At 40.4% G+C, this 17,012-nt stretch overlaps 1 protein-coding gene across 4 annotated transcripts in view; it reads right to left on the minus strand.

Moving 5' to 3' along the window:
* Window positions 1-17,012, minus strand: part of GRID1 (glutamate ionotropic receptor delta type subunit 1) — a 1,791,150-nt gene that overhangs the window by 154,591 nt on the left and 1,619,547 nt on the right. For all 4 annotated transcript variants that reach the window (XM_068258558.1, XM_068258555.1, XM_068258556.1 and 1 more), the window contains 2 exons: window positions 11,611-11,808; window positions 10,561-10,885 (listed from right to left, as the gene is read on the minus strand). In XM_068258558.1, the coding sequence (XP_068114659.1) occupies window positions 10,561-10,885; window positions 11,611-11,808 (523 nt within the window). The remainder of the gene's footprint in view (window positions 1-10,560; window positions 10,886-11,610; window positions 11,809-17,012) is intronic.

Genomic DNA, 17,012 nt, shown 5'->3' on the forward strand with positions numbered 1-17,012 from the left:
GATCAGTGTCATATACAGCAGGGCCTAGAAAGTCCTCCTGTATTGTTATTTATGGTCACTACCTCAGGATGTGCATGCCATGCTTGCTGCCTTCATTGGATGTGTGGCAGCCGTTCCTGCTCCTTTGCCCACAGCGTGCCTGCTGCCTCCCTTGGATGTGTGGTGGTGGTAGCCATTTCTTAGGCTCCCACTCCGGACCGGAATCAAACCAGGATTCTCCGGCCATTACCCGTGGTCACCATGCTACCATCGAAAGTTTCACACAGTTGAATTAATGGCAGACTTGCCTTCCATAACAGATTCTCGTTAAAGGCAAGTGGTGTCATCTCTGGCACACAGCGCTGGGTCAAGGGTCCATCTGACCACAGATGCCTGGTCTGCAAAGCACAGTCAGGGCAGGTACATTACTTAAATCCAAGAACACAGTGTACCTGCCGGCCTCAGAGGGATCATTAATCACACGGGGAGTCCAATGCGGTCAGAGGCCCATCACACCTCACCATAAAGTCCATATAACAGCAACAATCCACAAGGACTCGACCCTCCAGGAGTGTAATACAGCAAAATATTTATTTTTATATACAGCGGTGTTACAGCACACTAAAAAGCACAACGTTTCGGGCAGAGGCCCTTTCTCAAGTGCTCAAGTACTCTGGTCACACATTACAATTATATAGTAAATTTAAAATACACGCCACACCCAAATCAATTAGGGGGGCGGGCACATGCTTACAATTACATTAACCCTTCAATAAACAGAGAGCGGCCAAAAAACTTACAAGAAGCATCTGAGGCTAAAATCTTCATTGAGGCCATACGGTGACTGAGTCCCCAGTTTTTCCATCCACCATGCCTCACGTTTTAATAGGGAGGCCCTGCGATCCTGGCCCTCATGGAACTGCACAACCTCCAAAACCAACCATCTCAGCTGACTCACCCTATGTCCAGCTTCCTTAAAATGTCTTGCTAAAGGGGGATCCCGATTCCTTTCCTCCTCCCCCCTTTTGGTAGTGTTGGGGTTCTGTATGTTGCTCCTATGTTCGTTAAGCCGAGACTTTACTTCTCTCTTAGTTTGTCCTACGTAGGCCAGTCCGCAGGGACATTTGATGTAATATATCACCCCTTTAGTGTCGCATGTGGCATAATTTTTAAGGGGAATTGGGGTACCCTGTCGTGGATGTCTCACCTCTGCCCCCCTGATGATACCATTACAATTTTGACAGTGCAGACAGGTGAAGGTACCAACTCTTGGTGGTCCCAAAAACGTTTGTGTGGGCCCCCCTGTTCTTCCTATATCAGCACGGACCAAATGGTCCCTGATGGATTTCCCCTTCCTGTATACAAATCTAGGTGGATTCCTACAAATGGTGGATAACTGGGGATCAACCTCAATCACCGGCCAAAACTTAGATATCGTGTCTCGCAAAATCCTCGACTCTCTACAAAAAGTGGTCACAAAATTAACCTCATTTTTCTCATCCTGTTTTTCACTATTATATGTTCTTAATGCTTCACGATCTAATCCTCCCACCTCTGCTGCTATCTCCTCGCATCTTTCTTTACTATAGCCCCTTTTAATGAAATCCTGCGTGAGGAGCCGTGCCTGATTAACATGTGTCATCAGGGGGGCAGAGGTGAGACATCCACGACAGGGTACCCCAATTCCCCTTAAAAATTATGCCACATGCGACACTAAAGGGGTGATATATTACATCAAATGTCCCTGCGGACTGGCCTACGTAGGACAAACTAAGAGAGAAGTAAAGTCTCGGCTTAACGAACATAGGAGCAACATACAGAACCCCAACACTACCAAAAGGGGGGAGGAGGAAAGGAATCGGGATCCCCCTTTAGCAAGACATTTTAAGGAAGCTGGACATAGGGTGAGTCAGCTGAGATGGTTGGTTTTGGAGGTTGTGCAGTTCCATGAGGGCCAGGATCGCAGGGCCTCCCTATTAAAACGTGAGGCATGGTGGATGGAAAAACTGGGGACTCAGTCACCGTATGGCCTCAATGAAGATTTTAGCCTCAGATGCTTCTTGTAAGTTTTTTGGCCGCTCTCTGTTTATTGAAGGGTTAATGTAATTGTAAGCATGTGCCCGCCCCCCTAATTGATTTGGGTGTGGCGTGTATTTTAAATTTACTATATAATTGTAATGTGTGACCAGAGTACTTGAGCACTTGAGAAAGGGCCTCTGCCCGAAACGTTGTGCTTTTTAGTGTGCTGTAACACCGCTGTATATAAAAATAAATATTTTGCTGTATTACACTCCTGGAGGGTCGAGTCCTTGTGGATTGTTGCTGTTATACAGGTACATTACTTATACAGCAAATGGGTCCTTACTTGGATGTGTGGTGGTGGTAGCCGGTTCTTAGGCTCCCACTCAGGACCAGAATCAAACCCTGATTCCCCGGCCATTACCCGTGGTCACTCACAATGGCAGACTTGCCCACCAGAACAGATTCTCATTACAGGTATTAAAAAACCAGCAGAAAATGTAATTTAAAAAAATAGATGTAAGCTTTAAAGAGACACTGAAGCGAAAAAAAAAATGATGATATTATGATTTGTATGCACTTTAGGTCTGCAACTTAGCATTCAATGTGATTTCTGCCCTTAAAACGCTGCTTTATCCAGATTTTTCCAGGAGACTTTTGGCATCTATCCCACTCCGCCATGCCCCCCTCCAGGTGTTAGACCCCTTGAAACATCTTTTCCATCACTTTTGTGGCCAGCATATGTGTTTCTAGTTTTCAAAGTTCGCCTCCCCATTGAAGTCTATTGCGGTTCGGGAAAGTTCGCGCAAACCGAACTTTCACGGACGTTTGCGAACCCGGTTCGCGAACCGAAAATCAGAGGTTCGGGCCATCTCTAGTATTCATAAAACAAGCATTTCTGAAGCAAAAACAAGTATAATTAGCATACAACTGGGTATCCTGTGTAGAATGTTTTATATTCTACTAAAGGTTGTTTGTAAAGTAATTTTAGTGGTTTCTGCTAACATGGCACAGTTTGCATATTAAAGTATAATCTGTGCTCTACAATGTATGCAGCCAGCAATGCAGCGTAATACCAAGTTTGTTGAAGAAACAATTGCCATTAAGTTTTTCAATGTTTCAAATGTCAGTGAGTGTTAATAATGAGTAAGCCACTGCTGCAGAGCAAGATAACACCTTCAGATCTGGAGTGTTATTATATGTCTCCATACTCCAGCATCCTCAGTACCCCTGAATAACGTTGTTGTTGTAAGCATTTGTGTAATTAATGTATAACGGCTGATCTGGTATATGATGTACAAAGCTTATATAATGTCTCCAATGGCAGAATTAGATCCACCTGAATAAGGTTTTGCCATTGAAGAAGAGCTTGAATGCGATTCTTTGTAATATGGGAATGAAAGGTTTCTTTACCTACAAAGCAGTACATTCCCTTTATGTTCCCTGTATATATATTACCTAGTGAACAAGGTGATTTATTCATTCCAAAGAATGGAATTAAATCACATAATGAAATAAAAAATAACCAGAAGAAAATGTATTTTGGTTGCATTCATCCTGATGTATTTTTTTAATGGAAGTTCAGTTTAATAAGCTGTTAAAGTAGGAAAGAGCAAGGCAACCAAACCGATCTCGTTTTGTACTCTCACAAAAAGGGATGGACAGTGTAACTGATTGTCTGTTGGTTGCAATAGTAACGACTCACACAGACTGTTGTTACATATTTCCATGGTGAGTTCTTACATTTTCATTTTCCTTGTTTGCTCCTTTATAAATTAAACCCTTTTGTCATACTCTAGGAGTAAACAGAAGATGATGATTGGGGAAGAGAGAAAAAAATAAAAAAAGGAATTGAAGAAGACATAGGCCTCAATTCACTAAGCTTATCTCCTGTCTTTAATAACTCTTCTAGAGTTGTTACCATGGTGATAAGGCATGTAGTATTCAGGAAACATTTTACCTCAGGCAAACCTAAAGTTAACTCTTCTGTCTTTAACCACTTGACACCTGAGGCATTTTTTCTCTTGTGGACCAGAGCAATTTTCACCTGTCAGCGCTCCTCCCTTTCTTTTTCCAATAACTTAATCACTACTAATCACAGCGTAATGATCTATATCTTGTTTTTCTTGCCACCAATTAGGCTTTCTTTGGGAGTTACAGTATGCCAAGAATAATTTTATCCTAAATGCATTTTAACATGAATAATAAGAAAAAAAAATTATAAAATGCATTCTTTTTCAGTTTTTGACCATTATAGTGTTAAAATAAAACATTCTACTGTGGATAAAAGCCACACATTTTATGTGCCCTTTTGTCCCGGTTATTGCAACGTTCAAAAAATTTCCCTAGTACAATGTATGGCGCCAATATTTCATTTGGAAATAGAGGTGCATTTTTTCAGTTTTGCGTCCATCACTAATTACAAGCCCATAAATTAAAAATTAATAGTGATATACTGCCTTGACATCAATTTTTAAAAAGTTCAGTCCCTAAGGTAACTACTTATATTTTTTTTTTTATGTAATTCCCCCCTCCCCCCTTATATAAATAAAAAAAAAAGTTTGGGTATTATGGGAGGGTGTGGGAGGGAAATAGTTAATTATATCAGTCAGTGTGGGGATTTTTATTAAATAAAAAGCAATTTTGGTGCAATATACTTTTTGGCCACAAGATGTCCTCAGTCGTCATAAGCACGTGAATCGGAAGTAATCCGTGGCTGTGTAACACAGGAAGATACAATGAATGCCGGCGTCTCGTATACGCTGGTATTCATTGAGTCGGGGACTTAGATTTATGAATGGGACCTGCGGTCCCATTCATTAACTTCCCCTCTATGCGGCGGTAACGGCGGTGCGCGCGCACGCGCGAACGGGAGCGAGCGGCGGCTGCATGCCGCTGCAGACTTGTTTTCACGGCCCTGCTGCATCCTGTCTTTTTTCCAGGGCCGTGATTATACTGCACGGCATGCAGCAAGTAGTTAAGTTAACTCTTCAATCCTTAAAATAACTCCAGAGTTAGACAGGCTGTTTATTAACTGCATGTGAAAATAACTACAGAGGTAAAATAACTACAGAGGAGGTAACTTAAGGAATGAAGAGATAAGATAACTCTCTCTTATGCAGAGGCAAGTTTTCTCTTGCCTTATCTCCAGCATGATCTTAGTGAATTGAGGCCATAATAGCATGACACAAACTAAACATGCATGGAGAAAGCAGTGCTTTTTAAAGTATGTTTACCGTGGGTTAAGAGGGAAACTCTCTGCACAGGGAGGTGCCTGTGTGTCCCGTAACTTAACCTTTAGCAGAACACAACTGTCCATAGAGAATCTACAATTTACACCTTGACTTAGGAAATAGTAGAACTCTCAGGAAAGCATTGTGGTAAAGTCGCTGTATATTAAATTTGGAGAACACTGTTGAAGTAAAATGTATGCCCAAAAGAAATCCTGACTGCTAGAGATGTCATTTGTTTTTAAAGGCACAAAAAAAATCATACGCGTTTGAAAAGCATTGCAAAGTTTTTTTCTGGCAGTGGTACTGAGAAATTAGTAGATTTACAGTATGTTTGTATAAAGTGCATCCCCAGCCAAAGACATTAGCCAATACAGTTTCCAGTATGGTCATATAGAAACATAAAAGGCTCTGTTTTAATGCTGTAATTGTTTTATTGGAAAAGTTCTGCAGATATTTGCAATGCTCTATTTTTGTTTGGTAGCTGATGAAAGAGTAGATCTGAAAAATCTTTTTTACTCTCTTACTCTGTTCTGTTTCCCAAGACAGCATATCCTTTTACTAATATAATCAGAATCCATTTGTGCTATTGCACGACACTACATAAAGTAGATAATAATTACAAGAGACCATTTATGCAAATGGTTGCAATAACTTTTTTCTGTGTAAACCACCTGAAACAATCATGTGCTGTCCCCTCTAAAATGGATAAAACAGACCCCTTTTCCATCACAGGACACATTTGCATATATATTTAACCACAGTATGGGCTATTGGAATCCATATACCAACCAATGTGATTGTATGATGACTTTAATCGGGATGTGTATGTCCAGGTGAACCTAGTTCCCTATTACCTTTGAGTCTCTTTACCAAGGCCTTGGATTTTAATTCCTTTAAAACGTGAAAAGGTGCAAATATCAAAGGCAAAGAATTGTATATGCTTTTATGCAGTTCAAGTTTTGCAAATCTTAATATGGTGTGCAAAAAGCTATTTCCATGCAATTTTGCCACAGATTGATTGCACAGTTAGCAGTGTGGGGCATATTAAGTAGTAGTCCCATATCATGAACAGCATCACATGTGGTATCGTTATTAAACTCAATGCAGTCCATTCATATGCAGTAGTCCAAAGGCCCATACTATGGTTAAATATATGCAAATGTGCCCTGTGATTGGAAAGGGGTCTGGTTATTGGTTAATACATTTCTAGAGGGGACAGCACTGTATTGTTTTAGGTAGTTTACACAGTAAACAATTATTGCAACCTTTTGCATACATAGTATCTTGTAATAGTGTTTTTAGCATATCCTTTTGTTTACTTATATCCCCTGGATGGATGATGAATCTGGGAAAGTTTTCCAGCTTTTTACCCATCCTTTAACAAGGAAGTAGATCAAGTAAAAGAGGTATAAGTAGCCAATAACTGGGGAAGGTAATCAATGACCAATCCAAAGGAGTTTTGGAAACATGATCTCAAGCCACATGACATATATTTTCACATTCATCATCTTGAGAACATGGATGAGTCTGAGATGTTTTTACTTCTCCTCACTCATCGTGTAACAATAATGAGGTAGGTGAAGTAAAAAAGTTATACCAAATAGCTGGTAAAGTCAGTCAATCCAATAGGTCAGCACATCAAGTTGCTTTAGAAACCAGTGCAATTTACTTACGTGTACATGTACAGCCATCCAACCTTCAAGGAGTCATTTTGGGGCCACAAAGGTTCTTCTTTATCAAGGCACACAATTAAATGGAAGGCATGAACCAAGTAATAGCCATAGTTATTAGCGTTTAGATCAACACAGATTACCCCTGGTTGTTGCATTTGTTTATAGAGGGCAGGTAAACTTATGGTGTGAATGCACAGCTCAATGCCTTGGGGATTTGACCTCATGATGGGATTAGTGATGTACATTTGTATTGGCTGTTATTTGGTTCATGTCTTCCCTTCAACTATGTGCCTTGATATACGGGACAATCCATGGCCCAAAAATGAATCATCGTTGATCGGATGGCTGTACATGCATCCATGTGAATAAATTGTATCATAAAGAAGAAAAAGGGAAGAACAGCTTGGCACTTCGTTAACCAGGGCCCAACTTAGCAAACTGTATACAACCAGCACTCCAAAATATGTATGGCAGGTTTCACACAGACTTGACAGAAAGATACAGGCAAACCATGTACTAAACAGAAGTGTAATACTAACACTGTATAACCTATGGACTTAATAAATCACTTGCCTTGGACTGTGCCAGGTGTTCCACTTCTGTTTACTATATGAATAAATTGCACTGCTTGCTAAAGCAACTTCATGTGAGGACCTATTTGATTTACTGACTAACTACTGTTGATCCAGCCCCCACCTACAAATGTGGTGTGGTGTGCCATCTCCTCTTGCATGATTCCAATAGCTGGAAAAGGTAATCAAGGAGTTATGTAAACAAGCACACAAGCAAACATGATGTACATTTTGGTATTAAAAGGTAACATGGTGATTTTATTTTTTTCTGCAAATCTGGGCTATTTAACATGTGTGATTAATGGGGCAATGGGTGTAAATAATACCTTTGATAGACAGACAAAGGCACTTAAACATGCTGTGTTTTGGAAACTGTGACAATCATAAAAAACCTGGAAAATAAAACCTGAGATAATCATGAAAAATACATAAATCAGGTTTGTCTCTACGAAACATGAATGTAAAAATGATCAGCATTTTCAAAAATATAAGCTGCTGATAAAAAAACTGAAAGCGACTATAAGCTGAGCATATAAAATTTCCTACTGCTCAATGAAGCCACCTATCACATTTATATTTAAATTCATTGAAATATTTATATGAAATTTATCAGTGCTACACAAGCTATTTTGTACAACAATACTAATGAAAATTTACTTTACTTTTGAAACCACAGCAAGCTACATTTTCCTAAATATGGCAGATGATTCAAAACATATTTTCTTGTAGCCATATAATACACTGCTTGGTGAACATCATACCTATATCTATAACCCAAAGAGGAAAAGGTGGAGTTTTATTTATCTGGGTGACGCTATCCAGGGCCGGGCCGAGGCATAGGCTGGAGAGGCTCCAGCCTCAGGGCGCAGTGTAGGAGGGGGCGCAGAATTCATTCAGCTGTCATTCCTAATTGTGTTTGAAGCAGAAAGAAATAAGAAAAGGGGATATATGGCAGTGACTGCAAGCCATATAACTAGAGATTAAGGTGTTGGGGAGGTTGGGGGCCCTGGGGCACCTATTAATCTAATAGCAATCAGTGTGTGACAGCTGGGGTGGGAGGGATGGAGGGGCACACTTTGGTGTCTCAGCCTCGGGTGCTGGAGGACCTTGTCCCGGCTCTGACGCTATCCACTTCTGAAAGATCGCCAACTGTGCATTCGCAGCTTGGTCACATGTCTTCTTGATCGCACTCCCATGGCGGAAGCATTCTGCGGAAGCATTCTGCATATGTGCAGTTTGATTCTTAATGAACCCTGTATTGGGGTGTACATGTGCAGTAGCCCATGATTTCCACAACTATTGCCAATCGGCGGTTGGCAGGAGGGTAGCAGCCTCAGGACCAGCTAACGCCGGTTGGCTTCAAGTCCTGGGACAATGTTTTACAGGGGATCGTGCGTCGATGCGCGCACATCCTCATTTGAGTCAGCCAGCGGTGATCGCCTCTAGCAGACTGAAAAAAAAAGAAATGGGCATTTCTTTTGTTTGTGCAGCACTGCGATCTAATGCAGCACTGTACTGGGGACAGCCCGGTCACTCCGCTGTCTCCTGGAGAGGCTCCGGACATGATCCCCTCAGTGTTCTGCAGAATACTGAATTGTAGAAAAAAGCCTGGTCACTGAGGAGGGGGAGGGGGGGGGGCTGTGGTCCTTTAGTGGTTAGGTAACTTTGTGACAACCTGTTTTTAGCTATTTTTTGGTTGCTAGTAGCTTAAAAAATGTTATTGATAAGGTAAAAAAAAATCTCCTGAAGGAAAACTCATATGGGAATTCAATCAAAGCCCTGGCCTTTTTGGTAGGGTGAGGAGGCCCCTGGGCCCCTATGGCAAATCAGGTAAAAATTGTGCTGGAGGTGCCCTGTTAGAAGAAGACGGCAATGTTAAAAGCCATGATTTGCAGCTGTAAATGGTGATATGGGTGCCTGGATTATAGCTGCTATTTACCATTTATAACTGCTAATAGTGGCAAAAATATTAGGGTTAGGAAGCGGGGGTCTTTAGTGTTAGGAATTTGGGGAGGCATTAGGGGTTAGGTTAGGCATTCACACATTCACCCTCTTCAGTGCAAAGTGTAAGGATTCCCATGGACGTATATGGGAGTGCCATTTATAAAACTAACGCCACTAGAGTGTGCAGCAGACCTGGAAAAATTCAGTTTAGTGGGAATGTAATTTGAAAACAGAAAGGAGCTGTGACATAAGTAAAAAGCCAGGCCCGGCCGAGGCAGAGGTGAGAGAGGCTCCAGTCTCAGGTTGCAGTGTAGGAGGCGGAGCACAACTCATTCAACTATCATTCCCCTATTGTGTTTGAAGCAGAGAGAAATAAGAAAGGGGGATATGTCCAGTGACTGCAAGCCAGATAACTAGAGATTAAGGTTTTGGGGGCCCTAGAGAGCCTCTTAGTCTAATAGCAATCAGTGTGTGACGGCTGGGGTGGAGGGATGGAGGGGCGCACTTTGGTATCTCAGCCTTGGGTGCTGCTGGAGGACCTTGTCCCAGCTCTGATCAAAAGTGCAATGGTAAAACACTCTTATAGTTAAAGATGGGATATTACGCAAGGTAAAAATGTGAAATGATAAGTATATCACTAATCCACAATAGTAATGTAGCAGAAAGAGTGTGTATGGAAACACTAATTTGCCGAAATGTATTTTAATTGTGGTACATTTTTATTGAGCATCTGCAAAAGGTTATTAGCAGACTTCCATGGTGATCTTAGGTGTCCATCTCTGATATATATATTAGATACTGTGTATTAGCTGACCCAAAAACTACATACAATTAGGTTTGTTCTAACAGATTTTAACTAAAAATAAAAAATGACAGCCCATATAATGAATATGGAAAGGTCACCATGGAAATATATATGGAAAGGTCACCATGGAAATAAACCATATTAAGGACTCCTGCCTGACCTTTTGATGAGTATATCAATAACACATTTATGATATTGCGTTTCTTACATCGACCTCAGCAAGTTATTGGAAAACCTTAATTATAGAAAACACGTGCACATATTTGTTAAATACATTATGTAAGTAATTTCCATTTAAGGTACTATTCACACTGTAGGTTGTATTAATTGTTTACCTTGTTGAACAAATGCCCCATACACGATCCATATAGCACTATGCAGAGTGGAAGATGTAGAGGAATTTGTGTGCGGTGAGGTCTGTGCTCTCACAGCTTGGATGCGGTTCAGAACAAATATAAGCACTCCAACTACTGGTATCACAGCAGCAATGCAGGCCCAAACGGCAAAGTCAAAGGGAGCAAAGAGTGAAAAAATGTTTATCCTTTCCTCAGGCTTCTTGATAAGAATTCCTACTGAATAATCCAGGTAACGCTTGCTGAAGTCCACCACACTTTCTCGTTCCGGCGTAATGGTGATTGCTGATACAGCTATGTCTGCTCTCTGTAAGAGTAATAAGAAAAGGATTAACAATATCTTCATTATTTTGACTGTCATCACTCTACCTATCTAGGTTATTTGATACCATGAAGAGATTACAATTTGATGCATGGAGCAGTGACATTTAAAGACGTATTTCTGTGGTCGTTGTTATGTTAGATAATATATAATATGTGTTCATCAATCAGAGTGTCAGACTGTCCAGGACATTACATAAAACCTAGATGGCTCATTTGTGTCATTTTGAGGTTTTAACTTTGTGATAGATATATGTGTTTAAACAAGTTAACTAATATGAGAATAAATGAAATGCTATAGCACTCTACCATTATTATTTTTGTTATTATTATTTTTTTTTTGCATTGTCTACTATCAGAATAACTTTCACAATCATTGTCTACTATAATAATCACCACCACAAACAATCTCCTGTAGAAATATACCATTCCTGTTCTTCTTGTTAATTGTCTGGCAGTAACCTCCTAGCAATAATGTTTTCTTAGTAATGTACTTGGAATAAGTATGCAGATCATAGAATATTAGATTTATTAAAAGCATCTAATACTATACCAAATAAACAAATGTATAATCTACAATTAATTACAGGACAGGTATTGCTTGGTTCAGAGCACTTGCACTTTCTCTCTACCTATGTGAGTATACATTAATTTGGGCTCATTTGCAAGTTAAAGTTTAAGGACATGTCTAGAATCGTAGCTCCTTATTACCTTATTTATAAGTTCTCCTATCATACCATTCCAGGAACCATTGGGAAGTATATGTCCATATTTTCCATCAGGAACTTGATATATTTCATATTTGAAGCCAAGATTCTGTGATAATGCATCAAGGACGTCAATGGAGAACCCTTTATACTTTTTTGGCTGCCCAAGTATGTTCTCTGCAACCATCACGAAAGGTTCTTCCTAAGAAAACAATACATCAACTTTAGTTTATAAAACATAACTGAATATATATATAGATATCCATAAACGTTGCACCAGCTTTGAATTATTAGCATCTCATGAACTTTCCCTAGTGTGGAGAAGTGGGGAAAGGGGTGTAAATATAACATGCTGGCATCCTCTAATTTGGGGCAGCACGGTGGCATAGTGGTTAGCAGGCATGGTCGGAAGAGCCCATTTCCGTTTCCGGGACAATTCCGCATACCGTCGTACCGAAATTCCGCTACCGTTTCATTCCGACAGTATTCCGGAGCTATTCCGCGGAATTCCGACCTATACGGAATTCCGTCGGAAAAATTTTAAAATCTCTCTCTCTCTCTCTCTCTGGCCTAGCATAAACCATACTACCATTTTGATCAATTCAATAGAAAAAGTAGCATGATTAAGGATTTGTACTTTTTGAAAAGCATGCTTATATTCCATAGCTGGGATTTGAACCCAGGACGCAGTGGGTAGTAGGTATCTGTCTTACCCTCTAGACCATGAACCACACTACATGCTAAAGCTGGCCTAGCATAAACCATACTACCATTATGATCAATTCAATAGAAAAAGTAGCATGAATAAGGATTTGTACTTTTTGAAAAGCATGCTTATATACCATAGCTGGGATTTGAACCCAGGAAGCAGTGGGTAGTAGGTATCTGTCTTACCCTCTAGACCATGAACCACACTACATGCTAAAGCTGGCCTAGCATAAACCATACTACCATTATGATCAATTCAATAGAAAAAGTAGCATGATTAAGGATTTGTACTTTTTGAAAAGCATGCTTATATTCCATAGCTGGGATTTGAACCCAGGACGCAGTGGGTAGTAGGTATCTGTCTTACCCTCTAGACCATGAACCACACTACATGCTAAAGCTGGCCTAGCATAAACCATACTACCATTATGATCAATTCAATAGAAAAAGTAGCATGAATAAGGATTTGTACTTTTTGAAAAGCATGCTTATATACCATAGCTGGGATTTGAACCCAGGATGCAGTGTGTAGTAGGTATCTGTCTTACCCTCTAGACCATGAACCACACTACATGCTAAAGCTGGCCTAGCATAAACCATACTACCATTATGATCAATTCAATAGAAAAAGTTTCCGCGGAATTCCGTTTAAGAGGTATAGGAATTCCGTTCCGACCACCGGAATCGGAATTAGCTAATTCCGGCCGGATCCACGGAATTAATAATTCCGCGGAATTTTCTGACCATCCCTAGTGGTTAGCGCTCTTGCCTTGCAACACTGGGTTCCCGGTTTGAATCCCAGCAAGGTCAACATTTGCAAGGAGTTTGTATGTTCTACCCGTGTCTACGTGGGTTTCCTCCGGGCACTCCGGTTTCCTCCCACATTCCAAAAACATTCAGATAAGTTTATTGGCTTCCCCCTAAATTGTCCCTAGACATGCACTACACGATACATGCATAGACATATGACTATGGTAGGAACTAGATTGTGAGCCCCTCTGAGGGACAGAGACAATATATACTCTGTACAGTGCTGCATAATATGTTGGCACTATATAAATACTTAAATAAATAAATAAAAAATGATTTCATGTGATAAGGTCCAGGAAAAGTGAAAGCAAAGATTATTAACCATCTTGGCTAATTCATTTTTATATGTTTATTTTATTAGGCTATATAGTGATGTAACAGTCAGAGTTATTGTAGAACATGTGAAAATGCAACTGTAATTTAACTTAAAGCCTTTATGTACTAGTAAAGATCACAACATACATGCTTCTCCACATAACGTAATGATCTGGAGCACTAACTTGGTTGTAAAACATGTGGACTAATTATAACCATCACGTATATATTATTATAAGTATTCAGGGGCATGTCTAGTAAAATACCAATAATATATAAACTAATTTAAAATTTTTATAGTGGAAGCACAAATAGAAACAGTATGAGATTTAATAAATCTGCATTTATCAAAACAACAACAAACAATATTTATTGTGATTATCAAGAAAAAAATCCCCAAACTCCTTATATTAAAGCAGGGATACTAAACATTCATGTAGCTATTTAACCTCTTGAGGACCACGGTTTTAAACCCCCCTAGTGGCCAGGCCATTTTTACCAAAATAGACCACTGCAGCTTTAAGGCCTCTCTGCAGAGCTGTACAACTCAGCACACAACTGATTCCCCACCCTCCACCTTTTCTGCCCACCAACAGAGCTCTCTGTTGGTAGGCTCGTATTGCTCCCAAGATTGTTTGTTTATTTTTAATAAATATTTATTGTTTTAATTTTTAATATGTTTTCCCTTTTTTGTACTCCCCTCTCCCTCCCTCCCCCCCGCCAGCCAATCAGCGTGATCGTCTATCATAGGATTCAGCCTATGACAGCGGATCACTTCCTTGCCTACAGAGGGGACAGCCGTGTGACAGTACAGCGATGTACAGTGTTATTAGACAGTGATTTCGCCGTCTAACAGTCCCTAGCTGTGGTCGCGGCTGGGAGACTGATGATGAAGCTCCACTCCGTCATCAAGCGGGGATGCGCATGCATCGGTGCACGCGATCCCCTGCAATCTCCGCCCGGTGCCATTCAAGCCAATCAGCTTGGATTGGTCCTGGCTCCTGGGGCTGCTGCGCTGCTCACGCCAAGGCAGTTAATGTAGTTATTAAAGAAATTCAGGGTTATAAATAATTTCACATAGAAATCAGCCAATGTGCCAAAAAGGAGACAGCACTTATAGAACTTAAAGGAACACTGTAGGGGGGTCGGGGGAAAATGAGTTTAACTTACCCGGGGCTTCTAATGGTCCCATGTCATCGATCCCGCTGATGTCACCAGGAGTGTACTGCACAGGCACAGACCATACTGGGCCTGCGCAGTATGCTCCAGGTGACATCAGCGGGATCGAGGATACGGCAACGCAGGCGCAGTGGTTTTCAGACTTTAAAGACTGAAATTCCAGAAGTGAACCAGAGGCGGGGCCGGAGCATCGGTGAGTGGCTGCATGGGCACAGGATGTCTGAGGGGGACCATTAGAAGCCCTGGGTAAGTTCAACTCATTTTCCCCTGACCCCCCTACAGTGTCCCTTTAATGTAGTAAGGCTATCCTGTGCTGGAAATATTTTTAGAATGTTGTAGAGCAAATATAATCCAAGGAAAAGCAGCAGAATTTGGTAAAAATATTCTTATATCGGTTGTAAAAAGAAAGGATGAGTTAGTGGAGTTATTTGCTTGCAGCTTCCAACTGCTACAAGATTTTAATATATGCATGCTATCCTAAACTTGTTATGAGTAGTAATGTGCAAGTACCATACTTTCTGTAGATGCCGATCTTCAGTAAACCTCCCCATGGGCCTAAATGACCTAAGCAAGGATTGCATATTTGTTTTGTCTAATTGCACCTTTTATAAGCTAAGACAATTTTAACCCATTCGCGTTCCGTCGTTTTCACTTGAGAAATGTTCACCTCCCATTCATTAGCCTATAACTTTATCACTACTTATCATAATTAACTGATCTATATCATGTTTTTTCCGCCACCAATTAGGCTTTCTTTGGGGGGTACATTTTGCTAAGAGCCACTTTACTGTAAATGCATTTTAACAGGAAGAATAAGAAAAAAACTGAAAAAATTGATTATTTCTCAGTTTTCAGCCATTATAGTTTTAAAATAATACATGCATCCATAATTAAAACTCATGTATTGTATTTGCCCATATGTCCCGGTTATTACACCGTTAAAATTATGTCCCTATCACAATGTATGGCGACAATATTTTATTTGGAAATAAAGGTGCATTTTTTCCATTTTGCATCTATCACTATTTACAAGTTTAAAATAAAAAAATATAGAAATACTTCATCTTTACATTGATATTTAAAAAGTTTAGACCCTTAGGTAAATATTTAAAAAAAAATTTTATTGTAATGTTTTTTTTTTTTTATAGTAAACATTTTATTTGGGTAGTTTTGGGAGGGTGGGAGGTAAACAATAGGTTTATAATGTAAATGTGTGTTAATTTTCATTTTTTTTAACTTTTAGTTGTAGTATTACTTTTTGGCCACAAGATGGCGGCCATGAGTTTGTTTACATGACGTCACTCTAAGCGTAACACACGCTTAGAGCGACGCATGGGGTACGTTACAGCCAGAAAAGGCGCAGCTTCCGAGAGAAGCTGTCGCTTTTTCAGCGGGGGAGAGCAATCAGTGATCGGGCACCATAGCCCGATTCACTGATTGCCTGGCTAACGAACCGCAGGCCGGGAGCGCGCGTGCATGCGCGGGATCGGCCGCGGGAGCACGCGGCAGCGCGCATGGTTCCTGGACGTAGTTTCTACGTCCAGGAACCAAAATAGGTTAAAGAAACCCAGTTTAGTTTTATATAAAGTAAATCAGGCCTGCAGGATTATAATGTCTTTAGTACACCCAGGGTAGCAAATATATTGACCAAATATATTGAATGCTGACCTATCTACATATTGACCTATATATTAATATATATATTATCAGTGGTGTAGCTAGAGATCCTGGGGCCCCATAGCAAAACTTTCATGGGGCCCTCAGATGGAGGCACTCTTAAGCTATGCCCCCTGCCTCTACCCTATGGATGTGAGTTAATTGAGCAATTTACATTATCATACAATCAATATTGCACATAATTCATGGGCACTGAGACAAACCCAGAGCTAGGAGTAACACAAAAAAGTTAGTAGTGAATATATTAAGTACCCACTGGGCCCCATATGCTCCAGGGCCCCATAGCAGATGCTATGGCAGTTATGGCTATTGCTACGCCCCATATAAATCCAATAAATAATAATATATTCAACTGCTATAAAGCTATAAGCAATTACTGCAATATTTGTTTCCTTTTTAGTGTTTTCTATAAACAGATAAGGGGCATGACCTTTAAAATATAAAAAGGTAGCATTTTGCCGAACATGTTGGATCCAGAGCAGGAGATTTGGGTGCAGCCAGCGCCACCATAGACCATAATAGGAACTATGGCTATAGCGGGGATCAGTGAGTAACTTTGGCGCGGTCAGAAGACGAAGCTGAAGTTACTTTTAAAACACTGTAATTGTGATTGCTGGCGGCCGAATTACATCATTCCCTACCATCCACATGGACCTGGAGGAGGAAAAGTAATTAACCGGGACTTGTGCAGGAGTAGCATAAGCTGTATATCAGCTG

This window comes from Hyperolius riggenbachi, chromosome 10, assembly GCF_040937935.1.
Source record: "Hyperolius riggenbachi isolate aHypRig1 chromosome 10, aHypRig1.pri, whole genome shotgun sequence".
Taxonomy (NCBI): Eukaryota; Metazoa; Chordata; class Amphibia; order Anura; family Hyperoliidae; genus Hyperolius; species Hyperolius riggenbachi.